The sequence below is a fragment of the Nyctereutes procyonoides genome, unplaced genomic scaffold (assembly GCF_905146905.1).
Source record: "Nyctereutes procyonoides isolate TBG_1078 unplaced genomic scaffold, NYPRO_anot_genome, whole genome shotgun sequence".
NCBI lineage: Eukaryota > Metazoa > Chordata > Mammalia > Carnivora > Canidae > Nyctereutes > Nyctereutes procyonoides.
The window spans coordinates 48,052,648-48,079,007 of record NW_026575043.1 but is presented as its reverse complement, the minus strand read 5'-3'; the positions used below and the strand labels follow the sequence as shown (position 1 = coordinate 48,079,007).

The 26,360-nt window shown below is 43.5% G+C and overlaps 1 protein-coding gene across 2 annotated transcripts in view; it reads left to right on the top strand.

Moving 5' to 3' along the window:
- The window catches only part of BICDL1 (BICD family like cargo adaptor 1), a 105,222-nt gene that overhangs the window by 63,341 nt on the left and 15,521 nt on the right, over positions 1–26,360 (top strand). Inside the window, exons 3-7 of one of the 2 annotated variants that reach the window (XM_055321864.1) lie at positions 14,536–14,652; positions 17,418–17,564; positions 23,815–23,994; positions 24,629–24,847; positions 25,921–26,064. In XM_055321864.1, the coding sequence (XP_055177839.1) occupies positions 14,536–14,652; positions 17,418–17,564; positions 23,815–23,994; positions 24,629–24,847; positions 25,921–26,064 (807 nt within the window). The remainder of the gene's footprint in view (positions 1–14,535; positions 14,653–17,417; positions 17,565–23,814; positions 23,995–24,628; positions 24,848–25,920; positions 26,065–26,360) is intronic. The other variant, XM_055321866.1, reaches the window with a different exon arrangement.

Below are 26,360 nucleotides of genomic sequence, written 5' to 3'. Positions count from 1 at the left end.
AGGTTTCAATTTGCAAAAAGCACTGGGTACTTTAGGCAGCCGACCTTATTCTGAATATCACAGCCTGACTGGAATCGTGAGACAACCAACGCACCAAGGTGCACTGAAGGCCATCAGTGTAGCTCAAGCTATAGTGAGGATGCTCTTGGACACTGGTCTTTCTTCAAGTGATCTTCCTAGACATAAAAATAGTCTCTTCCCATCAGGTAGCCTGAGCTACTAACCACTAAGCTATAATGTATCTCCTTTAATTTTTTAATATTTATTTATTTATGAAAGACACACAGAGAGAGGCAGAGACACAGGCAGAGGGAGAAGCAAGCTCCATGCAGGAAGCCCGACATGAAACTCGATCCCGAGCTCCAGGATCAGGCCCTGAGCCGAAGGCTGACACTCAACCGCTGAGCCACCCAGGCATCCCATGTATCTCCTTTAAAAGTCTGACTCCTCAGATGTGCCCAGGGATGTAATATTCACAAAGGGTTTAACCTACTACACTTGAATCTCCAAAAGTCCTAAGAAGCAAGAATCAGCGGCCTTGTTTTGCAGACAAGAAGGTAGAGGCTGAAAAAATGTGGCAACACCTTGTTCTTTGGTCTCCCAGTTCTGCTCTCTCCTACCACATACAGCCAGCCACCTCTAGCCACATGGCCAGTCATTTGCTTGTTATGGTGATGGAGGGGTTGCATCACTCAGAACAATAAACCTACCGTTTGCAAGAGCTAATGCACTGCTCTAAGTAAATTATTTTCTTCTTCTTCAGAGATAACCCTGGCTCAGATCTTTAGACCTAAAAGAATGAATATTAGCTATTTCTACACATAAATGAAATAATAATCTCTTAAGTTTGAACATAATGCTAATGTTCTAGATGCTTCCTGATCAAAATATGGGGAAGCCTGCAAAGCCAGTCTTAGTTCCATAATGAATTTCAGACCATCTTTTAAGTTCCTCAAGTAGCAGAGTAAGCCAGGACAAAAGTGGTCTCTGAAGAGGGACTTGCTTTGCCCTTGAGAAGCGGAATGGTATAATGGAAGCGGAAAAAGTTGAGTCAGATGATAAGGATTAGAGCTCCTCTCCTACCATTCATGTGTGTGTACAAGTTACAGGAGTCATTTAATCTGAGTCTCATTTTGTGAAATTATAGCCTTACTCCTCTTTTCCATACTACCACAAAAGGGCAAGTCTAAAGGGATGTCCTTTTCCCTATTTCTAATTCAGGACTTTGTGAGATTGAGTTGAATCACTGAAGTTTAGGGAAATGAAGGAAAGAAATATCACAATGTGTACAAATTTAGGACAATTTTGGGAAATTGTAAAGGACCTAAGGATCAGCTGTTTTTCCGGTTGGTTTGTTTGAAAACAAGATACTACTGAGAACAACATGTGTATGTTATTGGGTGCTGTCATAAGCACAGTCCGCTTCTGGCACTTGCATTGAGAACAGCCTGTTAAGTGACTTGGCCAACATCATGGAGGTGGTGGGTCAAGCTAAAAAAAATATGGAGAAACAGAAATATATGGCAGCCATATCTTTCAGTAATGATTTACTGGTGGCCTTTCAAAGGTATTCGATAGCCAGCAAGTATTCAGGAGCCACATCCCTCTTGGAGATACAAATTTTCCTACTTCTAGTTTTGGGACAGCAGTCATGGCCCTGAGACCTTTTTTGGTAATGGGGAGGGGGTAATATTAGGATAATTCAGGGTTGGTTTTTTTTTTTAATGATTATTTGAGAACAAGGGAGCCCACACACATGGGCAGAAGGGCAGAGGGAGAGTATCTCAAGCACACTACCCACTGAGTGTTGAATCTGGTATAGGGCTCCATCCCTTGACTGATGAGATCATGACCTGAGCCAAATGCTTAACCAACTCAGCCACCCATGTGTCTCCAATTCAGTCTTTTTAAAATTTTTATTTATTTTTTTCAGTCTTTTTTTTTTAAAGTATTTATTTGAGAGAGAACACATGCACACATAAGCTTGCCGGGGGAATAGGGGCAGAGGAAGAGGGAGAAGCAGACTCCCCGCTGGGCAGGAAGCCCAATACAAGGCTCAATCCCCAGACCCTAGGATCATGACCTTGAGCCTCAGGCAGATGCTCAACCAACGGAGCCACCTAGCTGCCCCTAATTCAATCATCTAGTAGAAAATGGCAGGGACTAGCACAGTGGACTTCTCAAAATGAATTTTGGCTACTATGTCTAATTAAGTGGCCAGGAATAGCTGTGCAAAAGTGTGGCAAAGTATGATACCCGTAATCATAGGTGAATATAAGAAAGTATAATTTTAGTTCAGGTATTTGTTCTTTGCTTTTTGAAATCAAAATTTTTTCCATAAAAAGAGTAACAAATGTTCAGAGTAAAAATAGAGGATATAACTGAAAGTTAAAGGACTGAAATGAGTTACAGTCCATACTTATCCCTAGTATCAGTGCCACTCTCCAGTGAGATCTTTAATATTGTTTATATTACAGATATTTCATGTGAATCCTAGAAATTGTTTATCCATATTTAAAACATTACAAAAAGTTCAGCCTTTTTTTAAAAAAGATTTTTTATTTATTTATTAGACAGAGAGAGATAGAGAGGCAGAGACACAGGCAGAGGGAGAAGCAGGCTCCATGCAGGGAGCCCAACACAGACTCGATCCCGGGTCTCGAGGATCACGCCCTGGGTGGAAGGAGGCGCTAAACCACTGAGCCATCCGGGCTGCCCAAAGTTTAGCCTTTAAAAAAGATTTTATTTATTCATGAGAGACACAGAGGCAAAGAAATAGAGGGGGAAGCAGGATCTTTTTTTTTTTTTTTTAAGATTTACTTATTATTCGGGGGGGTGGTGCGGGCAGAGACACACAGGCAGAGGGAAAAGTAGGCTCCATGCAGGGAGCCCGACACAGGACTCGATCCCAGGTCTCCAAGATCACACCCTGGGCCGTAGGCAGGTGCTAAACTGCTGAGCCACCCAGGGATCCCCGGAAGCAGGATCTTTGCAGGGAGCCCGATGTGGGACTCAATCCCAGGACCCGGGGATCATACCCTGAGCTGAAGGCAGATGCTCAACCACTGAGCCACCTAGGCATCCCAAAAGTTTAGCCTTTATTTATTTATTTTTTTAAGTTTAGCCTTTAAAAATACATATAGAGCATGTGGATGGCTTAGTCAGTTCAGCATCCAGCTTGATTTCAGCTAAGGTCTTGATCTCAGTGTTGTGAGTTTAAGTCTCGTGCTAGGCTCCATGCTGGGTATGGAGCCTACTTAAAAAATAAATAAATACATACATGCATACATAAAAAATATATATATATAAATATATATATATAATTTTAACACCTTTCCATGTCAGTATATGTATATATTTTAAAGATTTTATTTATTCATGAGAGACACACAGAGAGAGGCAGAGACATAGGCAGAGGAAGAAGCAGGCTCCATGCAGGAAGCCCAATGTAGGACTTGATCCTGGGACTCCATCACACCCTGAGCCAAAGGCAGACGCTCACCTGCTGAGCTACCCCGGCATCCCTCCATGTCAATATATAGATCTACCTTACCCTTTTTAACAATTGCCTGTATTTAGTTATGTGAATATAAATTTAACTAATCCCTGCTTATGAGCATTTAGAATGTTCCAATTCTTTGCTATTATAAACATTGCTGCAAAAAAAATCCTAGCTTAACAATCTTTGTGCTTATGGGAAAATATCCTATAAGTGAATAAATTCCTAAAAGTGGCATTGCTAGGTAAAAGAGTATGCATATTCACTTTGAAAAGTATCACCAAACCACTCCCCAAAAACATCACACCAGTTTACATCCCACCAAAAAGAGTATACAGATGTCTGTTTCTCTTTTTTTTTTTTTTAATAAATTAATTTTTATTGGTGTTCAATTTACCAACATACAGAATAACACCCAGTGCTCATCCCGTCAAGTGTCCCCCTCCGTGCCCGTCACCCAGATGTCTGTTTCTCAATACCTTGCCACTACTGGGTATTATGAAACATTTATTTTTTTTAAGATTTTATTTATTTATCCACGAGAGACAGAGAGAGAGAGGCAGAGACACAGGCAGAGGGAGAAGCAGACTCCATGCAGGATGCCCAACGCAGACTCTATCCTGGGTCTCCAGGATCACACTCTGGGCCAAAGGTGGCACTAAACCGTTGAGCCACCTGGGCTGCCCTATTAGGAAACATTTAAATCTTTAGATACTATTTCTAACATTCTTATCTCAAAAACATTAAGTCTTTTTTACTTTCACTGCATACAGATTGGATGACAAAGAAAACAAGACATTTGAGAAATAATTCTAGTTCTGTTAAGGAGTACTAAAAAGTCTAATACTTATATATCATACTTGAACTATTTGAAATGAACTCCTTTTATAATCAGAGTGCTTGGGTTATTATTAATTAAGCCTCAAGCTGGCAAAACAAACTGACTGTGTTTCCTTCTCCCTAATATGCCTGATTTGGTCAGAGTACCATCTAGGACACATTACTTTCTCTCTACTGAGCAGAGCTATTCTATGATTACTCTTCTTATTGATATGAGTAAAAACACAGGAACATTTCCCCAAAATGGAACATTTAGATTAAATTTATTTAAACTAGCCAAAGCAGAACTGTTAACTATATACTTTCTTGTTAAATGAGAGAAAAGAAATTGCATTAGTAACATAGGAGTATCCATGTAACTTACCTGTTAAAAGGGGGGAAAAAATAGGGGCGCTTGGTGGCTCAGTGTGTTGGGCATCTGACTCGGTTTCGGCTCTGGTCATGATCTCCCAGTTGTGGGATGGAGCCCCTTGTTGGGCTCTGTGCTCAGCACAGAATCTGCTTCAGAATCTCTCTCTCTCCTTCTTACCCATCCTTTTGCTCATTTTCTCTCAAATAAATCTTTTTTATAAAATAAAATCTTTTCTAAAAAATAATAAAATAAACCAATTAACTATAATTATAGTAGGAAAGACCTACTATTTTAATACTTTGCCTGATTTACTGAGTTTTACTTTAAGAAAGTAAAACTTTCTCTGCCAGTCTTTTATCTGCCAGTCAATGATAATGGGCATCTACTTGAAACACCGGGGTGGCAGTGAGGATCACAGTGCCTAGAGCAACAGCAAATGTTCACATAGCAAGCATTTAATGTGTGCTTTAGCACCCTGTTCTAAGCATTTCACATTTATTATTTCATTTAATCTTTACAATAAAAGGATGAGGTAGGTACTCTTTCTCCATTGACAGGTGAAGAGATAAAGGGTAGATCATTTTCCTAAGGTCACTGGTATGGGTAAATGCTGGAGCTAGGACTCTCACACAGATCTTCAGCCTCTATACTTGCTCAGACTCATAGCCTTAACATATAGCACCCTCTTCCTATCCCCCTTTGCTACATCTCAGAAACACTAAAGTGAAGGTGACATTAAAATGAGCTTGAATTTATCATTTAAAACAAGAGTTGAATTATTTAAAACCACTTGTACTTTACTGTGGTTAACATTAGTTAACATAACTGTCTAAGTGTTAATCTGTACTGTACCATGTACTGTAATATGGATATAAGATGTTGACATTAAGGGAAGCTGGATGAAGGGTCTTTGAGAATTTTTAAAAGATTTTATCTATTTATTTATTTGAGAGAGTGAGACAGAGAACATGAGTGTACGTATGGGGGGAGGGTCAAAGGGGGAAGGAGAGGGAGAGGGAAAGGGAGAATCCCAAGCTGAATGCTGAGCCCCACACAGGACTTGATCACACGACCCTGCGATTGTGATCTGAGCTGAAACCAAGAGTCAGACACTCAACTGAGTCACCAAGGTGCCCATGAGAATATACTTTTTTTAAGATTTTATTTATTCATGAAAAACACAGAGAAGAGAGAGAGAGAAGCAGGCTCCATACATGGAGCCCGACGTGGGACTCGATCCCGGGTCTCCAGGATCACACCCTGGGCTGAAGGCGGAGCTAAACCACTGAGCCACCCGGACTTCCCCCCATGAGAATTTCTATGTTGTTTTTCTAACTTCTCTGTATGATTAACATCATTTTTTAAAAAGTCAGAATGGTAGTGCCCCCAGACACACGGCAGAAGAAAATAAATCCTCTCTGGAGGATAGTACCTCCACCCAAAGTTCAAATTACCTCCACAATTTTCTAATAAAAACAATCAGATTGGGGTACCTGGGTGGCTCAGTTGGTTAAGTGTGTCTGCCTTTGGCTCAGGTCATGACCTCAGGGTCTTGGGATTGAGTCCCACCACATCGGGCTCCCTACTCAGCAGGGAGTCTGCTTCTCCCTCTGCTCCTCTCCCTGCTCATGCTCTTTATCTCTCCTTCTCGAATAAATAAAATCTTTAATAAAAAAAGTCAGATTATAGTAAAATAAAAACAAAGCCAAACATACCCGTGAAAAAAAAAGGACTCATGAGCAAGAACCAGCAGAGAGATCCACAAAAGACTTCAAATCCTAGAATTATTAAATATAAATCATAAGATGACTTTGACCATAATGTTTAGATACGTAAAAGATTAAAACCCAAAATGTCTAGAAAGAAAAAATATTTGAAATTAAAACCCAATGGATAATATCAAAATTGAAGACTTCTAAGACATCTTTAAAAGAGTAAGTCTGTAAGGTTCAGTTTGGGAGAAGGTTTATCTGACAAAGGACCTGTATCAGAATATATAAAAATCCTTAACTCAATAATAAAAAGACAACCTGATTTTTTAAATGGGCAAAGAAGTAGAACAGACATGTCACAGAAGATGACTTATGAATGGCCAATAAGCACATGAAAAAATGCCCAACATCACTGGTCACCAGGGAAATGTCAACTGAAATCATGAGATAACCTTACACATCTTTAAGAAGGCTGTATTTAAAAAGACTGACAACACAAAATCCTGGCAATTGTGGAGCAACTAGAATTCTCTTACATTGTTGATGGGAATGTAAAATGGCAAAATCTACTTTGGGAAAAAGCCCTGCATTTTTTTAATATTAGTTTTTAAAAGATTTTATTTATTTATTCATGAGAGACACAGAGAGAGAGGCAGGCTCCTCACAGGGAGCCTGATGTGGAACTCAGTCCTGGGACCAGGATCACACCCTGAGCCAAAGGCAGATGCCCAACAGCTGAGCCACCCAGGCATCCCAAAAGCCTTACATTTTTTATAAACAGAGTTTAAGAACGCATGAAACAATTGAAGAGCAAATTACCAATTTAAAGACTAATCAGAAGGAGTAAGAAGACTAGTCAGAGGTATTATCCAGACAATAGTACACAGAGACAGGGATGGAAAACAGAAGAGATAGGGTTTATACTTACAGAGCATATGCTGACCTAAGTCTGTGAAGGGCAGAAGGAATGAGAGAAGATAATGGCTGGGAATCTCATAACTGATGAATACACCAATTCAGTCCTCAAGAAGCCCAAGCAAAATAAATAAAACATGAGGCATACAAGTGAAGTCATACTAATGTTTGCAGATATTCAAAGAAAAACATTTTAGTTTCTTTTTTTTTTTTTTTAGCTCTTTTTTTTTTTTAAAAGCATTTTCTTTTCCTGGTCTCTCAGGTTTCAACTAGTGTGGAGCATATTTTACTAATTATTTTAATCTGTCTCTTACTAGACCTTGAGCTCTGGTATCCAGGATATTATTTAGCAAACCATTGGTGTTTGATGCATATTTGGAGAATGAATGGTATATGTTTTCTTATTAGAAAATCAGTTTTCCTAGGAAGTTATGTTCCATTTTATAATATAGAGCATCCTCTTTAAACTCTGCAAAGTACAACTTTACTACCAAGACAGAGCAAACAGAAATAAGCATCTAATAATTCTTTCAAGTGAAAAATTTGAGATTTAACAGAACGAAATCAAGTTTTATATTGTTGAAGCCTTTCATTTAATTTTAATTTTTATTTAAGTAATCTCTACATGCAACGTGGGCTTGAACTCATGAACCCAAGATCAAGAGTTGCATGCTCTTCCAATTGAGCCAACCAGGTACCCCCATTTTATTTAATTCTTTTTTTTTTTAAGTAGGCTTCATGCCCAACCTGGGGCATAAACTCATGACCCTAAGGTCAAGTCTCATGCTCCACTAATGGAGCCAGCCAGCCACTCCAAAGTTTATTTTTAGTTTTTTTAAAAAGAAGATTTTATTTTTTATTAGAGTGAGCGAGAGAGAGAACACAAGCAGGGGCAGCAGCAAAGGCAAAAGGAGAAGCAGGCTCTCTGCTCAGCAAGGAGCCCAATGCAGGGCTTGATCCCAGGACCCTGGGATCATGACCTCAGATGAAGGCAGACACCTAATGGAATGAGCGACCCAGGCTCCCCTTTTATTTATTTTTTAGTAGTCTCTACACCCAATGTGGGGCTCAAACCCATGACCCTGAGATCTAAAGTCACATGCTCTTTTGACTGAACCAGCCAGATGCCCCCAAGCCCTTCATTTTAATGTTTAATAGGAATTGTTTTTTCTGAAAACCCAAAGTTTAATGCCTATAAAGGCAGAGGTTTATCCACATAATCCATGTTGTGTTACTGGGTTCTCATACATTTTTGCTGCTACATGATAACAGTATGGCTATAGACATCTGCTATACTGATTTGCTAATCAATACTTTCTTCAGATACATGATATAGGCGAATGAAACTCACACTGTACCTAAAATTTATGTTACGGGGATATCATGAAGATATTGTTGGTTTAGTTCCAGACCAGCACAATAAAGCAAATATCACAATAAAGACAGTCAAAAGAATTTTTCGGTTTTATACTGCATACAAAAGTTATATCTACACTATATTGAGTGTGCAATAGCATTATCTCTAAAGACATTTATATATCTCAGTTTAAAAATACTTTATTGCTGGGGCAGCCCAGGTGTCTCAGCGGATTAGCCCAGCCTTCAGCCCAGGGCATGATCCTGGAGACCTGGGATCAAATCCCATGTCAGGCTCCCTGCATGGAGCCTGCTTCTCCCTCTGCCTGTGTCTGTGCCTCTCTCTGTGTGTCTCTCATGAATAAATAAAATCTTAAAAAAAAAACAAAACCAAAACTTTATTGCTAAAAAATGCTAACCATCATCTGAGCGTTCAGATAGTCCTTTTTTTTCTTAAAGCATTTTATTTATTTATTCATGAGAGACACACAGAGAGAGGCAGAGACACAGGCAGAAGGAGAAGCAGGATCCTTGCAGGGAGCACGATGCAGAACTTGATCCTAGGACCCCAGGATCATGCCCTGAGTAAAAGGCAGACGCTCAACCCCTGAGCCACCCAGGTGTCCCCAGATAGACTCCTTTAGCTGGTTGGAGGGTCTTGCTTCCCTGTTGATGACTGCTGACTGATCAGGGTGCTGGTCAATGAAGGCTGGGGAGGCTGCGGCAGTTTCTTAAGACAACAAAATGTTTGCCACATCAATGGACTCTCCCTTTCACGAACCACTTCTCTGTAGCAGGCAGTAGTATTTGATAGCATTTTACCCACAGCAGAACTTCTTTCAAAACTGAGTCTGTCCTCTCAAACCTTTGCTGCTGCTTTATTGACAGAGTGTATGGAACGTTCTGAATGCTTTGTTGTCGTGTCAGCAGTCTTCACAGCATCCTCACCAGAAGTAGACTCTATCTCCAGACACCACCTTCTTTGCTGAGCCACGAGAAGCAACTCTTCTCATCGGTTCAAGTTTTATGATGAGTTTCTAGCAATTCAGTTCCATCTTCAGGCTCCACTTCTAATTCCAGTTCTCTCGCTGTTTGTACCCCATCTGCAGCTACTTCCTCCACTGAAGTCTTGAACCCCTCCAAGTCCTCCATGAAGGTTGGAATCAACCTCTTCCACACTCCCGTTAATGTTGCTGTTTTGACCCCTCCCGTGAATCAGGAATGTTCTCGATGTTCTCTAGAATGGTGAACCCTTTCCAGAAAGTTTCCAATTTACTTTGCCCAGACCCACCAGAGGACGCTCAATCTCCCAACAGCTCTAGCCCTTCAAATGTATTTCTTAAATAGTAAGACTTGAGAATTGAAATGACTCCTTGGTCCATGGGCTGCAGAAAGGATGCTGTGTTAGCAGGCGTGGAAACAACGTGAATCTCATACATCTCCACTCCATCAGAGCTTGTGGGGGACCAGGTGCTCTGCCAGTGAGCAGCGAGATTCCAAAAGGAATCTCTCTCTCTCTCTCTTTTTTTTTTTTTCTGACCAGCAGGTCTCAACAGCTGGCTTGAAATATTCAGGCAGTCTTGTTGTAAATAAAAGTGCTGACATCCGGGCTTTGTTGTTCCATTTACAGAGCACGGGCAGAGTAGAGTTAGCATACTGCTTTAGGGCCCTGGGACTTTCAGAATGGTAAGTGAGCCACTGGCTTCCACTCAGAGATACCAGCCGCATAAGCCGCTCACAAGAGAGTCAGCCTGTCCTTTGGAGCTCTGAAGCCAGGCATTGACTTCTCCTCTCTAGCTACCAAAGTTCTATGTGGTATCTTCCTCTGGTAGTGGACTCTTTTACATCTACACTGGAAATCTGATTAGTTGTTTAGTGTGGCCACCTTCATGAATGATCTTAACTGGATCTTCTGCGGAACTTGCTGCAGCTACTCCATGAGCACCTGCTGCTTCGCCTTGCACTTCTGTGTTATGGAGATGGTTTCTTTCCTTAAACCTCATGAGCCAACCTCTGCTAGCTTCAAATGTTTCTTCTGCAGCCTCCTCACCTCTTTCAGCCTCCACAGAACTGAAGGGAGTTAGGGCCTTGCTCTGGGTTAGGCTTTGGATTAGGGTAGTGTTGCACCAGGTTTGAGCTTCCCTCCAGATCACTCACACTTTCTCCAGATCAGCAATTAGGCTGTTTTCTTTCCTTATCATTTGTGTGTTCCCTGGAGTAGCACTTGTCACGCCCTTCAAGATCTCTTCTTTCGCATCCACCACTTGGTTAACGGTTGGCGCAAGAGGCCTAGCTTTTGGCCTCTTTCAGCTCTTGATGTGCTTTCCTCACTAAGCTGAATCATTTCTAGCTTTTGATTGATTGATGGATTTAAAGATTTTATTTATTTATTCATGACAGACACAGAGAGAGAGGCAGAGATACAGGCAGAGGGAGAAAGAAGCAGGCTCCATGCAGGGAGCCTGATGTGGGACTCAGTCCCGGGACTCCAGGATCACACCCTGGGCCGAAAGCAGGCCCTAAACCGCTGAGCCACTCAGGGATCCCCGTAGCTTTTGATTTAAAGTGAGGAGATGTACAACTCTTCCTTTTACTTCAGCATTTACAGGCCACTGTAGGGTTAGTAACTGGCCTAATGTCAACTTTGTCTTGTTTCATGGAATGGGGAGGTCTGAGGAGAGACGGGGGAATGGCTGTCAGAAGAGCAGTGGAGCAGTCAGAACATGCTCCGTGTTTACTGATTAAGTTCTCCACGTTATACAGGCATATTTTGTGGCACCCCAAGACAATTACCATAATAACATCAAAGATCACGGGTCATAGATCTGTGCAAGAAATACAACAATTATGAAAAAGTTTAAAATACTGCAAGAATTAGCAAAATGCAATACATGAGACATGAAGTGAGCAAATGCTGTTGGTAAAATGGCATTGGCAGACTTGCTGGATGCGGGTTGCCAATTTGGAAAAACAGTATTTGCAAAGTACAATAAAGCAAAGTGCAGCAAAACAGGGTATGCCTGTATTGAATTATGAATTTGGAAACAAGACAAACCCAAAGTTTACCATTTTAATGCTGTTACTTAGAAGTTGGCAAGTTCTTTCATTTCCCTGAACCTGTTCCCTCATTAGTAGATTGAGGGAGGGTGATAGGCCCTACTCTGGTTATGACAATTGACATAATGCAGTTAAAACATTTAGCACAGTTCTTGGCTCACTATTCAGTACTGAGTACTCAGTACATATTACTAATGTTAGTTTAGGCCAAGGATGACTAACATTGTGTTTCTGACTGATTAAGAAAACTGAATCAAGGGGTGCTTGGGTGGCTTGGTTGGGCATCTGCCTTTGGCTCCAGTCATGATCCCCCCACGTCCAGATCTCTGTTTGGCAGGGAGCCTGCTTCTCCCTCTTCCTCTGTGTGCAGCTCTGCCTGCTTGTGAGCACCTGCTCACTCTCTCCCTCTCTAACAAACAAATAAAATCTTTTAAAAAAAAAACAAAAAACAAACTGAAACAATTTGATGGTGTCTGAAATTAAATTTAGAATAAGGAAAAAAGTGATTTTATTTTGTTGTGTATTTTTTTTAAGATTTTATTTATTCATGAGAGACAGAGAGAGAGAGAGAGAGAGAGACAGGCAGAGGGAGAAGCAGGCTCCATGCAGGAAGCCTGACATGGGACTCAATCCCCGGTCTCCAGGATCAGGCCCTGGGCCGAAGGCGGCGCTAAACCGCTGAGCCACCCAGGCTGCCCTGTTGCATGTTTTATAACGTTTAAAAATTAGAACTATAGCCCGAGATTCTTATAAAGCTTTCTTGTGCAGGGGAGCAATATTTGTTGAATCTTTGGGACCAAAACAACGATGAGCAATTGCTTATATAGCACTTGAAGATAAAAACAACCATGTAGGGGCACCCAAGTGACTCAGTCCATTGAGTGTCCAACTCTTGGTTTTGACTCAGGTTGTATCTCAGAGTCATGGGATTGAGCCCCACATGGGTTCTGTGCTCGACAGGGAGTTTGCCTAGGGATTCTCTCTCCCTCTGTCGTCCCCCACCCCTGTACTAAATAAATACTTTTTTTTTTAAGTTAAAAAAAGGGACGCCTGGGTGGCTCAGCGGTTGAACGTCTGTCTTCGGCTCAGGACGTGATCCCAGGATCCAGGATCGAGTCCTACATCGGGCTCCCTGCATGGAGCCTGCTTCTCCCTCTGCCTGTGTCTCCACCTGCCCCTTTCTCTCTCTCTCTCTCTCTCTCTCTCTCTCTCTCTCTCTCTCTCTCTGTCTCATGAATAAATATATAAAATCTTAAAAAAAAACTATCAAACATGTATCTATTAGTGCGAGGGCCTCACTGAACAGCTAGCCTACCATATCAAAATTATTACCATCCCACCTCCTCCAGAAGCCTTTCCTAACCATTTCAGCACACAGTGATCTTTCCCAAGAACTCTTAAAGCTTACTGACCCCTTTTAGCCTCAAAAAAGCACTGAGGCAGTTACTTAAACTATCCTGTGGCTATCTTCTCTCAACTGGGCAGCGTTCAGGGCCAGTGCACACAGGAAGCTGGGGTGGGCCTTCAGGAGAAAGACGAGAGTTCAAATCTTATCAAGGAAGCATTCTTTCAAAATACTCTCCTGCGTATTCAAGAGAAGGTGCTGATATACTAAATGTCTTTGTTGTTCTGTGACGGAGCATTAGAGACTAGATGGATTAGGGTGGAAAATAACTGCCTTAGCCAACACTCCCCAGAGAATTAAAAATTGCAAAATATATCCTTGAGGAATAAATGGCAAAAATCTTTTTTTTTAAGATTTTATTTATTCATGAGAGAGAGAGAGAGAGAGAGGCAGAGACACAGGCAGAGCAAGAAACAGGCTCCATGCAGGGAGCCTGACGTGGGACTCGATCCCAAGTCTCCAGGATCAGGCCCCGGGCTGAAGGCGGCGCTAAACCGCTGAGCCATCCGAGCTGCCCAATGACAAAAATCTTAACAGATATTGGTGTCTGACTGGCTCAGTTGAGGGAGTGTGCAACTCTTGATGCCAGGGTTGTGAATTTGAGCCCCAAGCTAGATGTAGAAAAATTCTTTAAAAATAAAAACTTAGGGATCCCTGGGTGGCGCACCGGTTTGGCGCCTGCCTTTGGCCCAGGGCGCGATCCTGGAGACCCGGGATCGAGTCCCACGTCGGGCTCCCGGTGCATGGAGCCTGCTTCTCCCTCTGCCTATGTCTCTGCCTCTCTCTCTCTCTCTCCCTGTGTGACTATCATAAATAAATAAAAATTTAAAAAAATAAAAACTTAAAAAAAATCTTAACAGACAAGACAGAGAACTTCAAATAGTGCCCGTGTTGAATGGAAATAAGAAATGTAGACAGAGATGATTTACCTGGGCTCTGCTAAGGAAATGAAAATAAAAGAATGAGAGAATATAAATACAGAAATTTCTGAGAGAAATAAAGGGATTTCGAAGGTAGTAGGTTTATCTGTCATACTCTTACATAAAACACTGAAGCCTTCTCTCAATTTAGTAGATGTTTGCTGAGGTTCTGCTGTGTACTGAGTAATTATAATGCTATCGAACATTTGAGAGCTTACCATTCCTAGGCCTGTTTCTTCTGACTAGTAAAGTGGTCTTTACCAAGACAGACTCATCCATAGTGAAAGTAGGGATGGGAGTTTGTCTTATTGGAGCACTAGGGAACACATGAACTGGGGGTGGGAAGCCAACATTTCATCCTATTCTCTTTACGGAGTAGGAAATTGGAAAGGGATCCTTGGGAAACAAAAGGCTAAAATCTTAACAGACTTCCTTTGCACAGCCTCTGAATCCACCCTGAAGGTCTCCTCTGCTTGCAGGCATCAGAAGTTGAGAGACAACTCTCCATGCAAGTCCATGCCCTCAGAGAAGACTTTCGAGAGAAAAACTCATCAACCAACCAGCACATCATCAGGCTTGAAAGCCTTCAGGCTGAGGTGAGCCTTCCCATGTGGCAGTGCTTGAAGATGGAAGTGCTTTTCTCAGTGGAGGCGCTGTGCTAGATGTTTTGGATAAGGAGTCTTCTGAACTGGGAAACAAAACCCTGCTATATGTAAATTCTCTAAAGAGAGATGTATCTGTAGAAACTAAATGAGAAACATTCGATTCATGTTGCAGTGGGTAGCCTGTTGTCTGAAAGAATAATGTTGCTCAGAGTTACTGCTGAGTGTGTTGAAATCATGAATGACCTACTTTTACTGAATGTGTTGATTGGTCCAAAAACATTCTTGCCAATCCTAAATAGAAGATGGGAAAGAGCATTTTCCCTTTCTCCGTTCCATTTAGGTCCAGTTCATTCTACTTTGATGGGATCTCTTATATTCTCACATGTAAAATGAGAGTAACACAAGTAGCTACTTCATCGGGTTGTTGTATTTGATGAATTAATACATGAAAAGCACTCAATGTGGAGTGTTTGAGAGGCCAGAGCATGGCAGTCAGGGTCTGTGGCCCTCAGTGGGCCAGAGGGAAAGAAAAAGTAGCACTTAAGGGCCAACTCAGTGAGAACCCAGTTGTGGGAGGTGAGGAGAGGGGAGTCTTATCACCAAACCAAATGGGCTCTTCCACCCCAGAGGCTTGCACCTAATCTGATCCTAAGGGCCCTTAAGCTAGTTTGTCTGGACAGCAACCCTTTGGCTAAGTTACACTTGAAGGGATGGTCTAGGGCCAAATGAATGTACACACCCCCTGTGGTTAAGGAATCAGTAGGTGTAGTCAGGCCCAGAGAAACCCAGATGGCTGCTCCCTTTCTTTGGAAATGACCTGAAGATGTTTTTCCTAAAGTCTGTCAATATCTTCTCTTTTCTCCTGCCTGTCATTCCCTTCCCTTCTCCCTTCCCTTGGAAATACTACTGGTATTGAGCAGCAGGTTCTTGAAGTAAGTAGTTGGTTCTGGTGGGGTTTGGCATGCCTGTCTGTGACCACTTGTGTGCATGACTTGCCGTTCAACTGCCTTTACCAAGGTCTGACTCCTTCGAGTTGCCTGTTTTCCTCTTCCCTCTGCTTACTCTTTCAAGACCCTCGTGACTCAGAGTTATTCCCAGGAATGTCAATTGGCAGATTTGGTCACAAGTCTTAGGGTGTATAGGGTGGAGTTAGGCAGTGCCGATGCCTTGCTTCATCCAGTAACACTGCTACTTTAAAAAGCCAACCTATGAAATTATTTAAGCATGTTTCCTCATGGAGCTCTGAACTTCTACATTTTTTTTAAAAGGGCTAGGATTGCCTGTTGGAACTGTATTATCTCATTATTTCACTGAGTGGAACTTGAGAAACAAAAATTATTCATGGAAGGAAAATATAAAGGTCAGAGGGTATTTAAATGAAAATCAACTAGAGTAAGAATTTCTTCATGTGGGTAACATGCTTCACTGTGGGGAATAGTGGCCCCATTCAGAAAGAGCTCTATTCCTTTTTGTCCCTTACCCGGGTGCACACTTGAGACAGTATTTCTTTGTTTGGCCAGATACCTGATCTCTCTGGACAAAGGCCACATACTTTATTTCCCCAGGACAGCATCCTATCTGATTGATTGGTGGCCAGGGAAGATCTCTGCCCTCTGAACAGAATTCTAGTGTGGCAAGTGAGAAGAGGCAAAAAGCAGAGGGAAAGGTGGATTTCAGAGAACTTCAGACATGTTAGACATTCATTTCCAGATCTCCCCAGGAAAGAAATGGACTATTCTCCAAGCCAAACTGGAATGTATGGAGAACATCTTAGCCATGTTGGGAGCAAGAAGCTGGTTAAGGGATGAGCCCAGCAGGGAACTGATAGTCAGGAGGAGCCAGTGGGACCTGCCTGCAGGACTTGGGAAGGCTTCCATAGCCCCTGAGTGGGGCAGTGTTCTTGGGGTGAAGCATCACTGACCTTGTGGAATGTTGGCACAGCTCCTGAGCCTATAGACTGTGAGGCCAAAAGGCTTGGCATCTCTTTTCTCCTTTCCTTTGTTTTCTCACAGACATTGAAGAGACTAGACAGGCCTTACTAAAAGAAGATTTATATCTCTTGAGACTGGATAGCTATGCAGTGTACAGACATACCAACCTGTTTAATAAAAGGAGTGCAATTGCTCCTATTCATAGATTACTTGCTCAGGCAAAAAGACACTTTGAGTAAAATCAGTTACTATGTCCATGTCCTGTTCCTTCCAGGACACAGGCTGATGCAGGCACTACTTTGTTTTCTGTACCCTGCTGGCTCCCCCATTAAAGTGGGGCACCAGGTCTGTACTGCCTGGTGATCCAGACCCGTTAGCAGTAGGGGAAAGTACAGAAGAGAGCCATCAAAGTGTATGACAAGATAGCAGCTCAAGAGGTTGTCTCAGGCATTTTCCTGAAAAGGAAGAATGGTATGGAGGGTTGGGTTCCACTCCCCCATAAATTGTGGGATTGAGGTGAAGTCACGGGCAGGCAAGGTGGAGCCCTTCGCTGTCTTATCTGTGGAATTTCCAGAACACTGACCTTCCCTTCCTCTGCCTGGCATCCCACATTCCAGCTTCCCCAAAGCTCATCTCCCACCCCTTCCCAGACAGGTTTCTAGAAGGGAGGGGCTTTCTCTTCAGCTCAGGAGTTTGCAGCTGTTCTTTCAGGGATGGGGGCCCCTGGACAGACACTTGCCTTCATGTTTGAGGCTAGTGCCTCTTTTCCTCCTCCTCAGCCTGGGTGTGACTGCCCACCACCCCTGTGACTCTCCACCCTTTCAGATCAAGATGCTGTCAGATCGGAAACGGGAGCTTGAGCATCGTCTCAGTGCCACCTTACAGGAGAACGACCTGCTGCAGGGGACCGTGGAGGAGCTACAGGACCGGGTGCTTGTCCTGGAGAGACAAGGCCATGACAAAGACCTCCAGGTACTGCGGCAGAGAAGCTGTCCTGTAGGGCCAGGGCCAGATGAAAGGCTTATCTGCCCGACCAGCACCCCATCAGGGGTCAGGATGGGATAAAGGCAAGGCCCCTCTGTTGGCCTTGTTATTGTTCTCCTCGGGCACTCACCAGCTAGGCCAGTCTGGATCTACCGAAAACAAACGCATCGCTACCCACAGGTCATCTTTCCAATTTGTTCTGAGCCAATGGCCCCTGGAGCAGTTTCTAAGAGTTCTTTCTGGGCTGTTAACATGACTGGAACATGGGGCGTGTCATTCTGCCTCCTAGGGTTTGTGAAATCTGCTAGAGATTTCAGAGGGAGCCTATGACTTTCTGTGCTTGGCTCACGATGCTCTCTGCGGCTGCTTTCCCAGGCTCATGCACTTAGCTTGCACTGAGCAGAATTCAAGAAGCTGCCTGCTGAACACAGCAAGACTTATATCCTGCTTCTAACAGTTACTAGAAAAGGCATAGGTTGACCTCTTTGTGAACCTAATTGGCCTCTTTTTCCTTCCTAAAGGAAAGTGCTTCATGGCCATATTTGTCCTTATTTGGGACCTGCCACTAGTCCTCAGCTGAATCCCCAAGCTCACACTTGACAACCCCCTAAACAAAAAGATAACCGCTCCTAGCCTCAGAAATAGTGTGTGACATCTGCTACAAAGGCAGCTTTGCCATAGTGGCCTAGGAGCACCTGGGGCCAGTGGCTAAGAGTATACTGCTACTGCTCCCCCTTGGGTACCCTCTGAGCATGCCAGCCAGTGGGGGAGATTGCAACAATGTCATTCATGTGGAGGCGGTCAGCCAAGTGTGCTCAAGCCCCAGACGAATCTCTCCCCAAAGACCAAGCCACAGCAGACCCCACTGGGCTCAGCGGTCAGCCATTGAGGAGAGCTGTAGGATGTGGGATAAGGTAACATCTTAAGCTAACATCACTTGTTATTGACACCATCAGCTAAGCTGCCATCTGAGTAATTAACGTCTTTCAGGGCAAATGAGCAGTATTACACCTTCCATGGGTTTTTTTTTTTTTTTTTGTACCTTCAGCTTAGAACTTTGCATACAGTAGGGCCTCTATAAATGTTGAAAAGAGAATGATGCTGGCCAAAGCCTCATAGCTATTCTCAAGGTGGAAAGGAGTTGGCTCATACTCTAAGCTGATGATGATAATAGTGGTGAACATTTGTATACTTCTTTACAGGGAACAGGGTGCTTTTGTATACATTCTAAAACAGGCTTAGAAAAAAGTGGATCATTTACCAAAGTATTGTAGTTAAGTCCTTGGTAGAATTGAAATTAGAGCCCTCCCACCTGCTTCACGTAGTGCTCAATGATAACATCTAGTGCATCCCTTGCTGCTGCCAGTGTCTCACCAGAATTTCTTACACCATCAGGCATTCTTCTGAGGTTGAGTATGAAGAAGGAAGAGAAATACAGGAAAACAGGGAAATGACCCCTGCCTAAAAGAGCCTTTCAGTCTAGCTTGAATTCACAAATGAGAAGTCCTTATATCAAACCAAGAATTGGGGACTGAAGGATGGGGAAGAGCAGGACCAGCGTGCACCATCCAGTCCCTGGCTAGCACTGTGGGTTGTGCTCTCTGGCAGAAGGAGCCCCAGGTCACACCACATTTACATTCTCACTGTCAGCACATCCACTGTCTTCTGGCTACGTTCTTCAAGGATGAGAGTCAGTGCCCCCACATCCTATATCAAGTCAGGCAGTGTACGCTTTGATTGGTAGAATCTGGGTTTGTGGGCTGAATTCTTATCTTTCCCACCTTTTTGTGATTCTTTTCCTTCAGCTCATATGAAATTTTCCTTAAGCTGCTGCTAATTAACAGTGTCTTCCAGAAAGCCCTTTCTGTTGCTGACATGGCCTGTACTGAATACAGAAATAAAAATGCCAACTTGTTCAGGGAGTAATTGAGGGGTCTAAATCAGACTTGTGGAAGGTAGAGCTGGTGGCTTTGGAATATATATAATAATTCCATGATTTTAATCCTTTGTTTCAGATAAAGGACGAGAAGAAGGCTGAGTAGGCAGGGCATCAGGCCTACATGACCAGGGTAGCCCCTGTCTTTAGTTCACTCTCTCCAGTTCACTATGTAGTTGGGGTTCTACTATCTAATGTGGTTTTTTAAACTACCAATCAACTCCAGCTCTAATTATTTTTCAGACTGACAATAGGTATAAAAATTATTATTTGTTGAATACCCAATAAATTAAAAAACTGGACATTTTGCTGAACTCTTAATACCCAGTAAAGGATTTTGTCCCTCTAAGGACCACTTAAATGCCCTATATGACTCGATTCATATCCATGTGGGCATCTTACGGATATGTGCAGGGGCCTTGTCCCAGGATTTCATCAGCAGAAAACATAGCCCCCACTCTGTGGGGTGACCCAGGAAGCAGGTGGCCTGCTATAGACTGCTTTGACACTTAACATCATACCATAGTCTTAGTTCCCTCAGTGTGAAATGGGAGGGGGCTCCCACTTCCACCCACTCTAGGGGCATGAGCATTGTAAGCTTAAGCCTAGTGTACTACACCAACACAGGAATTTGGTGTCTTTCTTATTTGTACATATATAAATACATTTAGTGTCATCTTTATTATACAAAATATGATATTTCTTATTTTAGAGATTTCTTATATTTAATAGACTCCTCTGGTTCAGTTTTTCTGCATATGCTTGTGGATCAATTATTGACCAGAGAGGGCAGACCTGTTCTGGTCTTTTGCTCTCTCACTGTTATAATTAATTAAGCATCCTCTAGTGTGCATGAGTAATTGAACTAATCTTGTCCAGTGCATAAGAACTTGTACTTGTCTGTGCTGAGCTTCTCCTGCTGAGATGTATGTGGAGTTGCTTAGAAAATAATTGTAAAGCATTTTGCTTATTAGTATGCCATTTGTAATTGTGCCAAATGCTTCCTAGGAATGTCTTTTTTTTTTTTTTTAACCCTACTTTCTTCTTTCTGAGTTTTCTCAAAACTGGGGCTGGAGGAGTTCCCACTGACCAGCAGGTATTGCTGATCCATGGGAGCTCTGTAGAAAGAGCAAGCTTGCCAGTTCCATTTTCATTCTCTGAGCAGCCAGGCTCCAGACTCTTCCTAGTTAAGGTACATCCGGATCACTGGTGCCATTAGGCAACTGTTGTCTGATGCTGATCAGCAGAGGCAAGGCCCTAGGGCACCTAAAGTATTGGCTAGAGGCTCTGCAAGGCAGCTTGCCTCATTCATGAGAATGACAGAGCTCTGAGTTGCTAACCACTGCTGCTCAGTGTCTGCATTGCTGCAGGAGCCACAAGCCTATCTGGCCAGTAGTCTGGAACAGGCAGTAACATGTCTGCTCTATTTTTAATGAACAGGGGTAACCCCAGAAATCCTTTGTTATAAAAGAATAAATTAGTTAAAATTAAATCCCAGGAAACTCTTTTCTCCTGCCCCCCCCCACTACCCCACCCCAAAATCTCTTAAAAAGGGGTGGGTGGGCAGTCCACAAATACGGGAGTGGAAACATTGCTCTTGTGTAGGTGTAATATGTGGACATGTGCATAATGGTTAGCAAGCAGATGAAAATTCTGCAGTTAGGATCTGTTGTGTTAAAAGCAAGTGTAGTGATGGAGTGCACTAGTAGAGTACAACGTTTAGCAGCCATGGTGGAGTCAACATTGAGCAGTTCTAATCTTAGCAGGTAGCAGGGCCCTGTTTGGACTCCACAGGAAAGAGGCCACAGAGCATGCAGAGAGGAGTGAAGTAGCAGTAGCAGGAGAGAGGGAAGGAGCCCAGGCCTGTAAGTCACGATGGCTGCACTGCTTTCCCCTCTATCACTGGCATCCCTCTCCTCCTCTGAGCCACACGTGCTGCATAAGGCCCCTCCCAGGCCTGGCCTTATCTGTAAACTGAGATACGACACAGACAGTAGGCAGAGACCACTTTTCTCATGGGTTTGGGAGTTCTTGGTGTTTCTACCCAGGTATTATTCCAAATCCTACCCCTAACTTCATTACAGACAGCCCTTTTCCCCTTAAATTTTTTCACTAAAATACAACATACATACAGTAAAGCATACAAATCTTAAGTGGACATCCCAGTGAATTTTTACAAATATATACCCCTGTGTAACCACCTCCCAGAGCAAGATAAAGCCCATTATCAGCACCCTGCAGACTTCCCTTTTGTGCCTCCCAGTCAGTACCCTAGTAGTTCTCAAAGGCAGACTTCTCTTCCACTTTCATCTCTTCTGTCTCAATGAAGTTTCAGAATTTTTTATGGAACACCTGGGTGGCTCGGTTGAATAAGCTTCTGCCTTTGGCTCAGGTCATGATCCTGGGGTCCTGGGACTGAGCCCTACATTGGGCCCCCTGCTCAGCAGGGAGTCTGCTTTTCCCTCTACCCCTACTCCTGCTCACTTTCTCTCTCTCAAATAAATAAATAAATAAATAAATAAATAAATAAATAAATCTTTTTAAAAAGATAACTTTTTAATATTATAAATGAATTCTATATTACATATTGTTTTATGTCTGGCTTTTCCTTGACATTATGTCTATGAAATCCCTCCATGTTATGGCATATAGTAGCAGTGTGTTCTTCCATTTTTCACTGCTGTATAGTATTCCAATTTGACTATATCTCTCCATTCTATATTGGCATTTGGATTATTTCCCATTTGTGGCTCTTAAGAATAATGCTGCTGTAGACATCCTTTCTATCTTGCGGGCACATACACAGCCATTTGTGTTGGGTCTGCACCTACAAATGAACTTCTGGGCCATGAGATAGCTGCATATTCCACCCAGTAGAAAAGCCAGTTACCCCAGAGTGGTTGTACATCTTCACTCTCAACAGCGGGGAGACTCTCGGGTGTTCCACGTCCTCATCAACACTTGGTATCATTATTTTATTATTTATTTTAGTCATTCTGGTGAGAATTGTACCTTACTATGTGTGCCTTTATATGTGGTGTGTTCATTTTTTAGTATGGAGAATTTTATACAAATTCAAAAGTAAAATAGTGTGATGATGCCCCATGTACCCCATTGCCAGCTGTACAAATCATTGAGTCCCAGCCAGTCCTGCCCCAAGTTCATTACATCTACCTGTTTCTCTTTTGTATTATTCTGAAGTAAATCCCAGAATTTTTATACTTCATCTGTAAATAAAGAATACCTCTAAGTGATAAGAACTTAAAAAAAAAAAAAACATAGCCATGAGGGTCACTGGGGTGGCTCAGTCGGTTAAGCCTCTGCCTTCAGCTCAGGTTGTGATCCTGGGGTCTTAGGATCGAGCCCCATGTTGAGCTCCTTGCTCGGGAATGTGGGGAATGTGCTTCTCCCTCCCCCTCTGCCCTCCCACCCTGCTGTTCTTTCTCTCTCTCTCTCTCTCTCTCTCTCTCTCTCTCTCTCTCACACACACACACACACACACACACACACAAATGAATAAAATCTTAAAAAAATAGCCACAGGACTATTATATCTAAGGAATAAAAACAATATTTTCCCTGTTTTTTTCTAACTTTTTATTTTTCTAAGTAGGCTCCACGTCCAACATGGGGCTCGAAATCACAACCCCAAGATCAAGAGTCACATGCTCTATAAACTGAGCCAGCCAGGTGCCCCTGCAATATATTCTTTTTTTTTTTTTTTTTTAATTTTTATTTATTTATGATAGTCACAGAGAGAGAGAGAGAGAGAGGCAGAGACACAGGCAGAGGGAGAAGCAGGCTCCATGCACCGGGAGCCCGACGTGGGACTCGATCCCGGGTCTCCAGGATCGCGCCCTGGGCCAAAGGCAGGCGCCAAACCGCTGCGCCACCCAGGGATCCCCCTGCAATATATTCTTAATATTAAATAGCCAGTGCTCAAATTTTTTAACTGAATTATGAATGTCATAATTGGTTTTCATTTTTTCCTTGAATCAAGATACAAATTAAAATAAGCCTACACATTGCAGTTATTATGTCTCTTAAGTCTCTTTTAATCTATAGATTCTCCCTTTATCCTTTCTTTTTTTCTTAAAATGTGTATGTCGAAGAAGCTGAGCTGTTGGTCCTGTAGAATTTCCCAAATCTGAAGTTTACTGCCCGCACACACACCCCTAGCGTAATCTAGCACGTTCTCTCGGTATTTTTCTATAAATTGGCGGTTGGACCTAGAAGCACGGTCAGATTCTTTTTTGTTTTTGGCTTGGGAAAGCCTCACTACCGTTTGTTGTCTCTTTGACAGCTACATCAAAGCCAGCTGGAGCTTCAGGAGGTACGACTATCCTACCGGCAGCTGCAGGTAAAAGTGGAAGAGCTGGCTGAGGAGAGGAGTCTGCAGAGCTCTGCTGCCACCAGCACGTCCCTCCTGTCTGAGATAGAACAGAGCATGGAGGCTGAGGAGCTGGAGCAAGAGAGGGAGCAGGTACTGATACCCTGTCACTCTGGCATGAGAGGTTGCCCAGGGATCCCCTAGGGGCAGGCCCCAGACTTCAGGAGCCAGTCTGCGTCATCACCTGGTGCCTCCTGTTTCTACTTTATCCCAGCCAGGGCCCTGGCACTATACCTGCCTAAGCCTTGGCCTGCTGGCTAGAGGCATCAGGAAGCAAGCCCTGACCAAAGCATGTCCCAGGCTCACTGTTGCCCCAGCACCTCTTAGGAGATGCTTTTTGGCTAATCCTCAGCCTCCTACCTCCTACTAACTGGGTTCTAGAACATTCATGATCCATTCAGTTGGCTATTTTTTCATGCTACTCCTAACCACTCACTTCCCTAATCATGACTTCTAGCAAAGGAACCGACGATATAAAGAAGGGCTTTTATGACAAATGATAGGGGAGTAGAGGGCTGGGGTGTTAATAATTGGGAATCTGGATAGATGTACTGGGCTCAGAATAAGTATCAGTATTTTTGGGGACAGAGGATTTAAAAAAGAAAAACTCCTTTTCTTGGAACTAGTCTCTTGGGTGCCAGTATGCTAGGTTCCTACACTAGAAAATGATGAGCAGCCAGCAGTCTTCTCTAGAGTCTGTAATCAGGAACGATTCTTTGTGGAGCAGCTAAGACTGCAGCTCTGGGAGGCCTACTGCCAGGTTCGCTATCTCTGCTCCCACCTCCGAGGGAATGACAGTGCCGACTCGGCCGTCTCCACGGACTCCTCGATGGATGAGTCTTCCGAAACCTCGTCTGCCAAGGATGTGCCAGCCGGCAGCTTGCGCACTGCCCTGAGCGAGCTCAAGAGGCTGATACAGAGCATCGTGGATGGCATGGAGCCCACGGTAAGCGGCCGGGCCAAGAAGCCCCTCACCCTACACGACCTGGCTGGTCAGAGGCTGAAGGCAAGTGAGGGGGATGAGGTTAACCCTGGAAGCAGAATCTTACAAAATCTGCAAGAATTTCTTGTCTGAGCCCTTATTGCCTGAGAGCACTGAACACTGGTGATGGGGCAGAGTGTCAGGGAATGGAAGTTCCTTGATCATCTTCCTGAAGACACTGGCGTGTGTGTGGAGCCCCTTCTCCATGTGGTTAAGTCCAGGTCATAGTGGCCTCGAGTTCAAGGGCTTTCCTTAGAAGCTTTGAGTAGAGGAATTTGGATCCAGCTGCAAACTGCAAATTTCTTTTCATTGGTCCTAGTGGTGGAGTTAGCTGTGAATAGGCAAACTTAAAAGATCTGAAACTTCTCAAAAGATATAGGGGAGCACAGAAAGTTGAGAAGATCAACAATGGCCTTTTAGAATTCCAGATGCGGCTCCTCTTAAGGAGAGGAAAGTTCCTGTGGGCCTCCTGGGCAAGCTGGCGTTTCTTCCAGCTTCGTGACAGATTTCTGCCGTACTTATTCTGCATTCACACCCCCGGCTCTCAGGCAGTTGTTTCTCTGCAGGGCCCACCCTTCTACAGAATAGTTAATGTCTTTCTGCCCCTATCAGATGAAATCCTGTGAAAGGGTGGTTGTCTTTACCTGAACATGCCATGTGGATTTGTGGAATGTGCTGTGGGTTTGGAGGCCGGGTCATTGTGGGGCAAGGGAGAAGTCAGAGTGAGATGTGCTCTTCATGTGACTTCCCTCCCCTGAAGCCTGAAACAAAAATAAGTGTCTAGCTAATGTTTGCATATCAAAATTGGGCAAGAGAGTCTCTCTCCTCTAACCCTTTCTTTCTTCCCTCCTGTGTCTCTCCTCTTTCTCTTCCTCCACCTTCCCACCCCATCTCCTCTCTCCTGCTTTCCTCCACACCCACCCATCTCTGCCTCCTCCCTGTACCTCCCCTCTCTCTCTCTCCCACTAATTATCTCACCACACCCACCCCCACTTGCACCATCTCTCTGGTTTGGTGGCTTTCTCTTTTGCTGTCAGAGCTCCCGGAGAATTGATGATGACTCCTTAGAAGAACAGATAAGGCAGACCAGTGAGGACTCGAGAGCCCTCAGGGAACTCATGGAGGGAGAGAGGGGTAAACTGAGGCAAAGCCTAGAGGAGCTGCAGCAACTGCACAGTCAGGTGAGCACCTCCAGGCTCTCTGGGCCCCTCATGAGTTTCCCTCTCTCACATCTATTTGAGAAGTGGCTCTCCTCTGACGAATCCTCAAAGGACGGTGACCTGATGTTGAGGTGAGCTGGGAGTCTTCAAGAGAAGAAGCCAGCCCTCTGGTTTAGCCCAAAGTAAAATTGTTAGAGATAAGAATAGCTGACCTTCCATTTCCTCCAGTGACATGCTGCCTTCCACAGAGCCCAAATTATCTGGCGGATTCTGGCAGTTTAAAGTGCTGTAGCTCTCAGGATATTCATGGTTGTTTT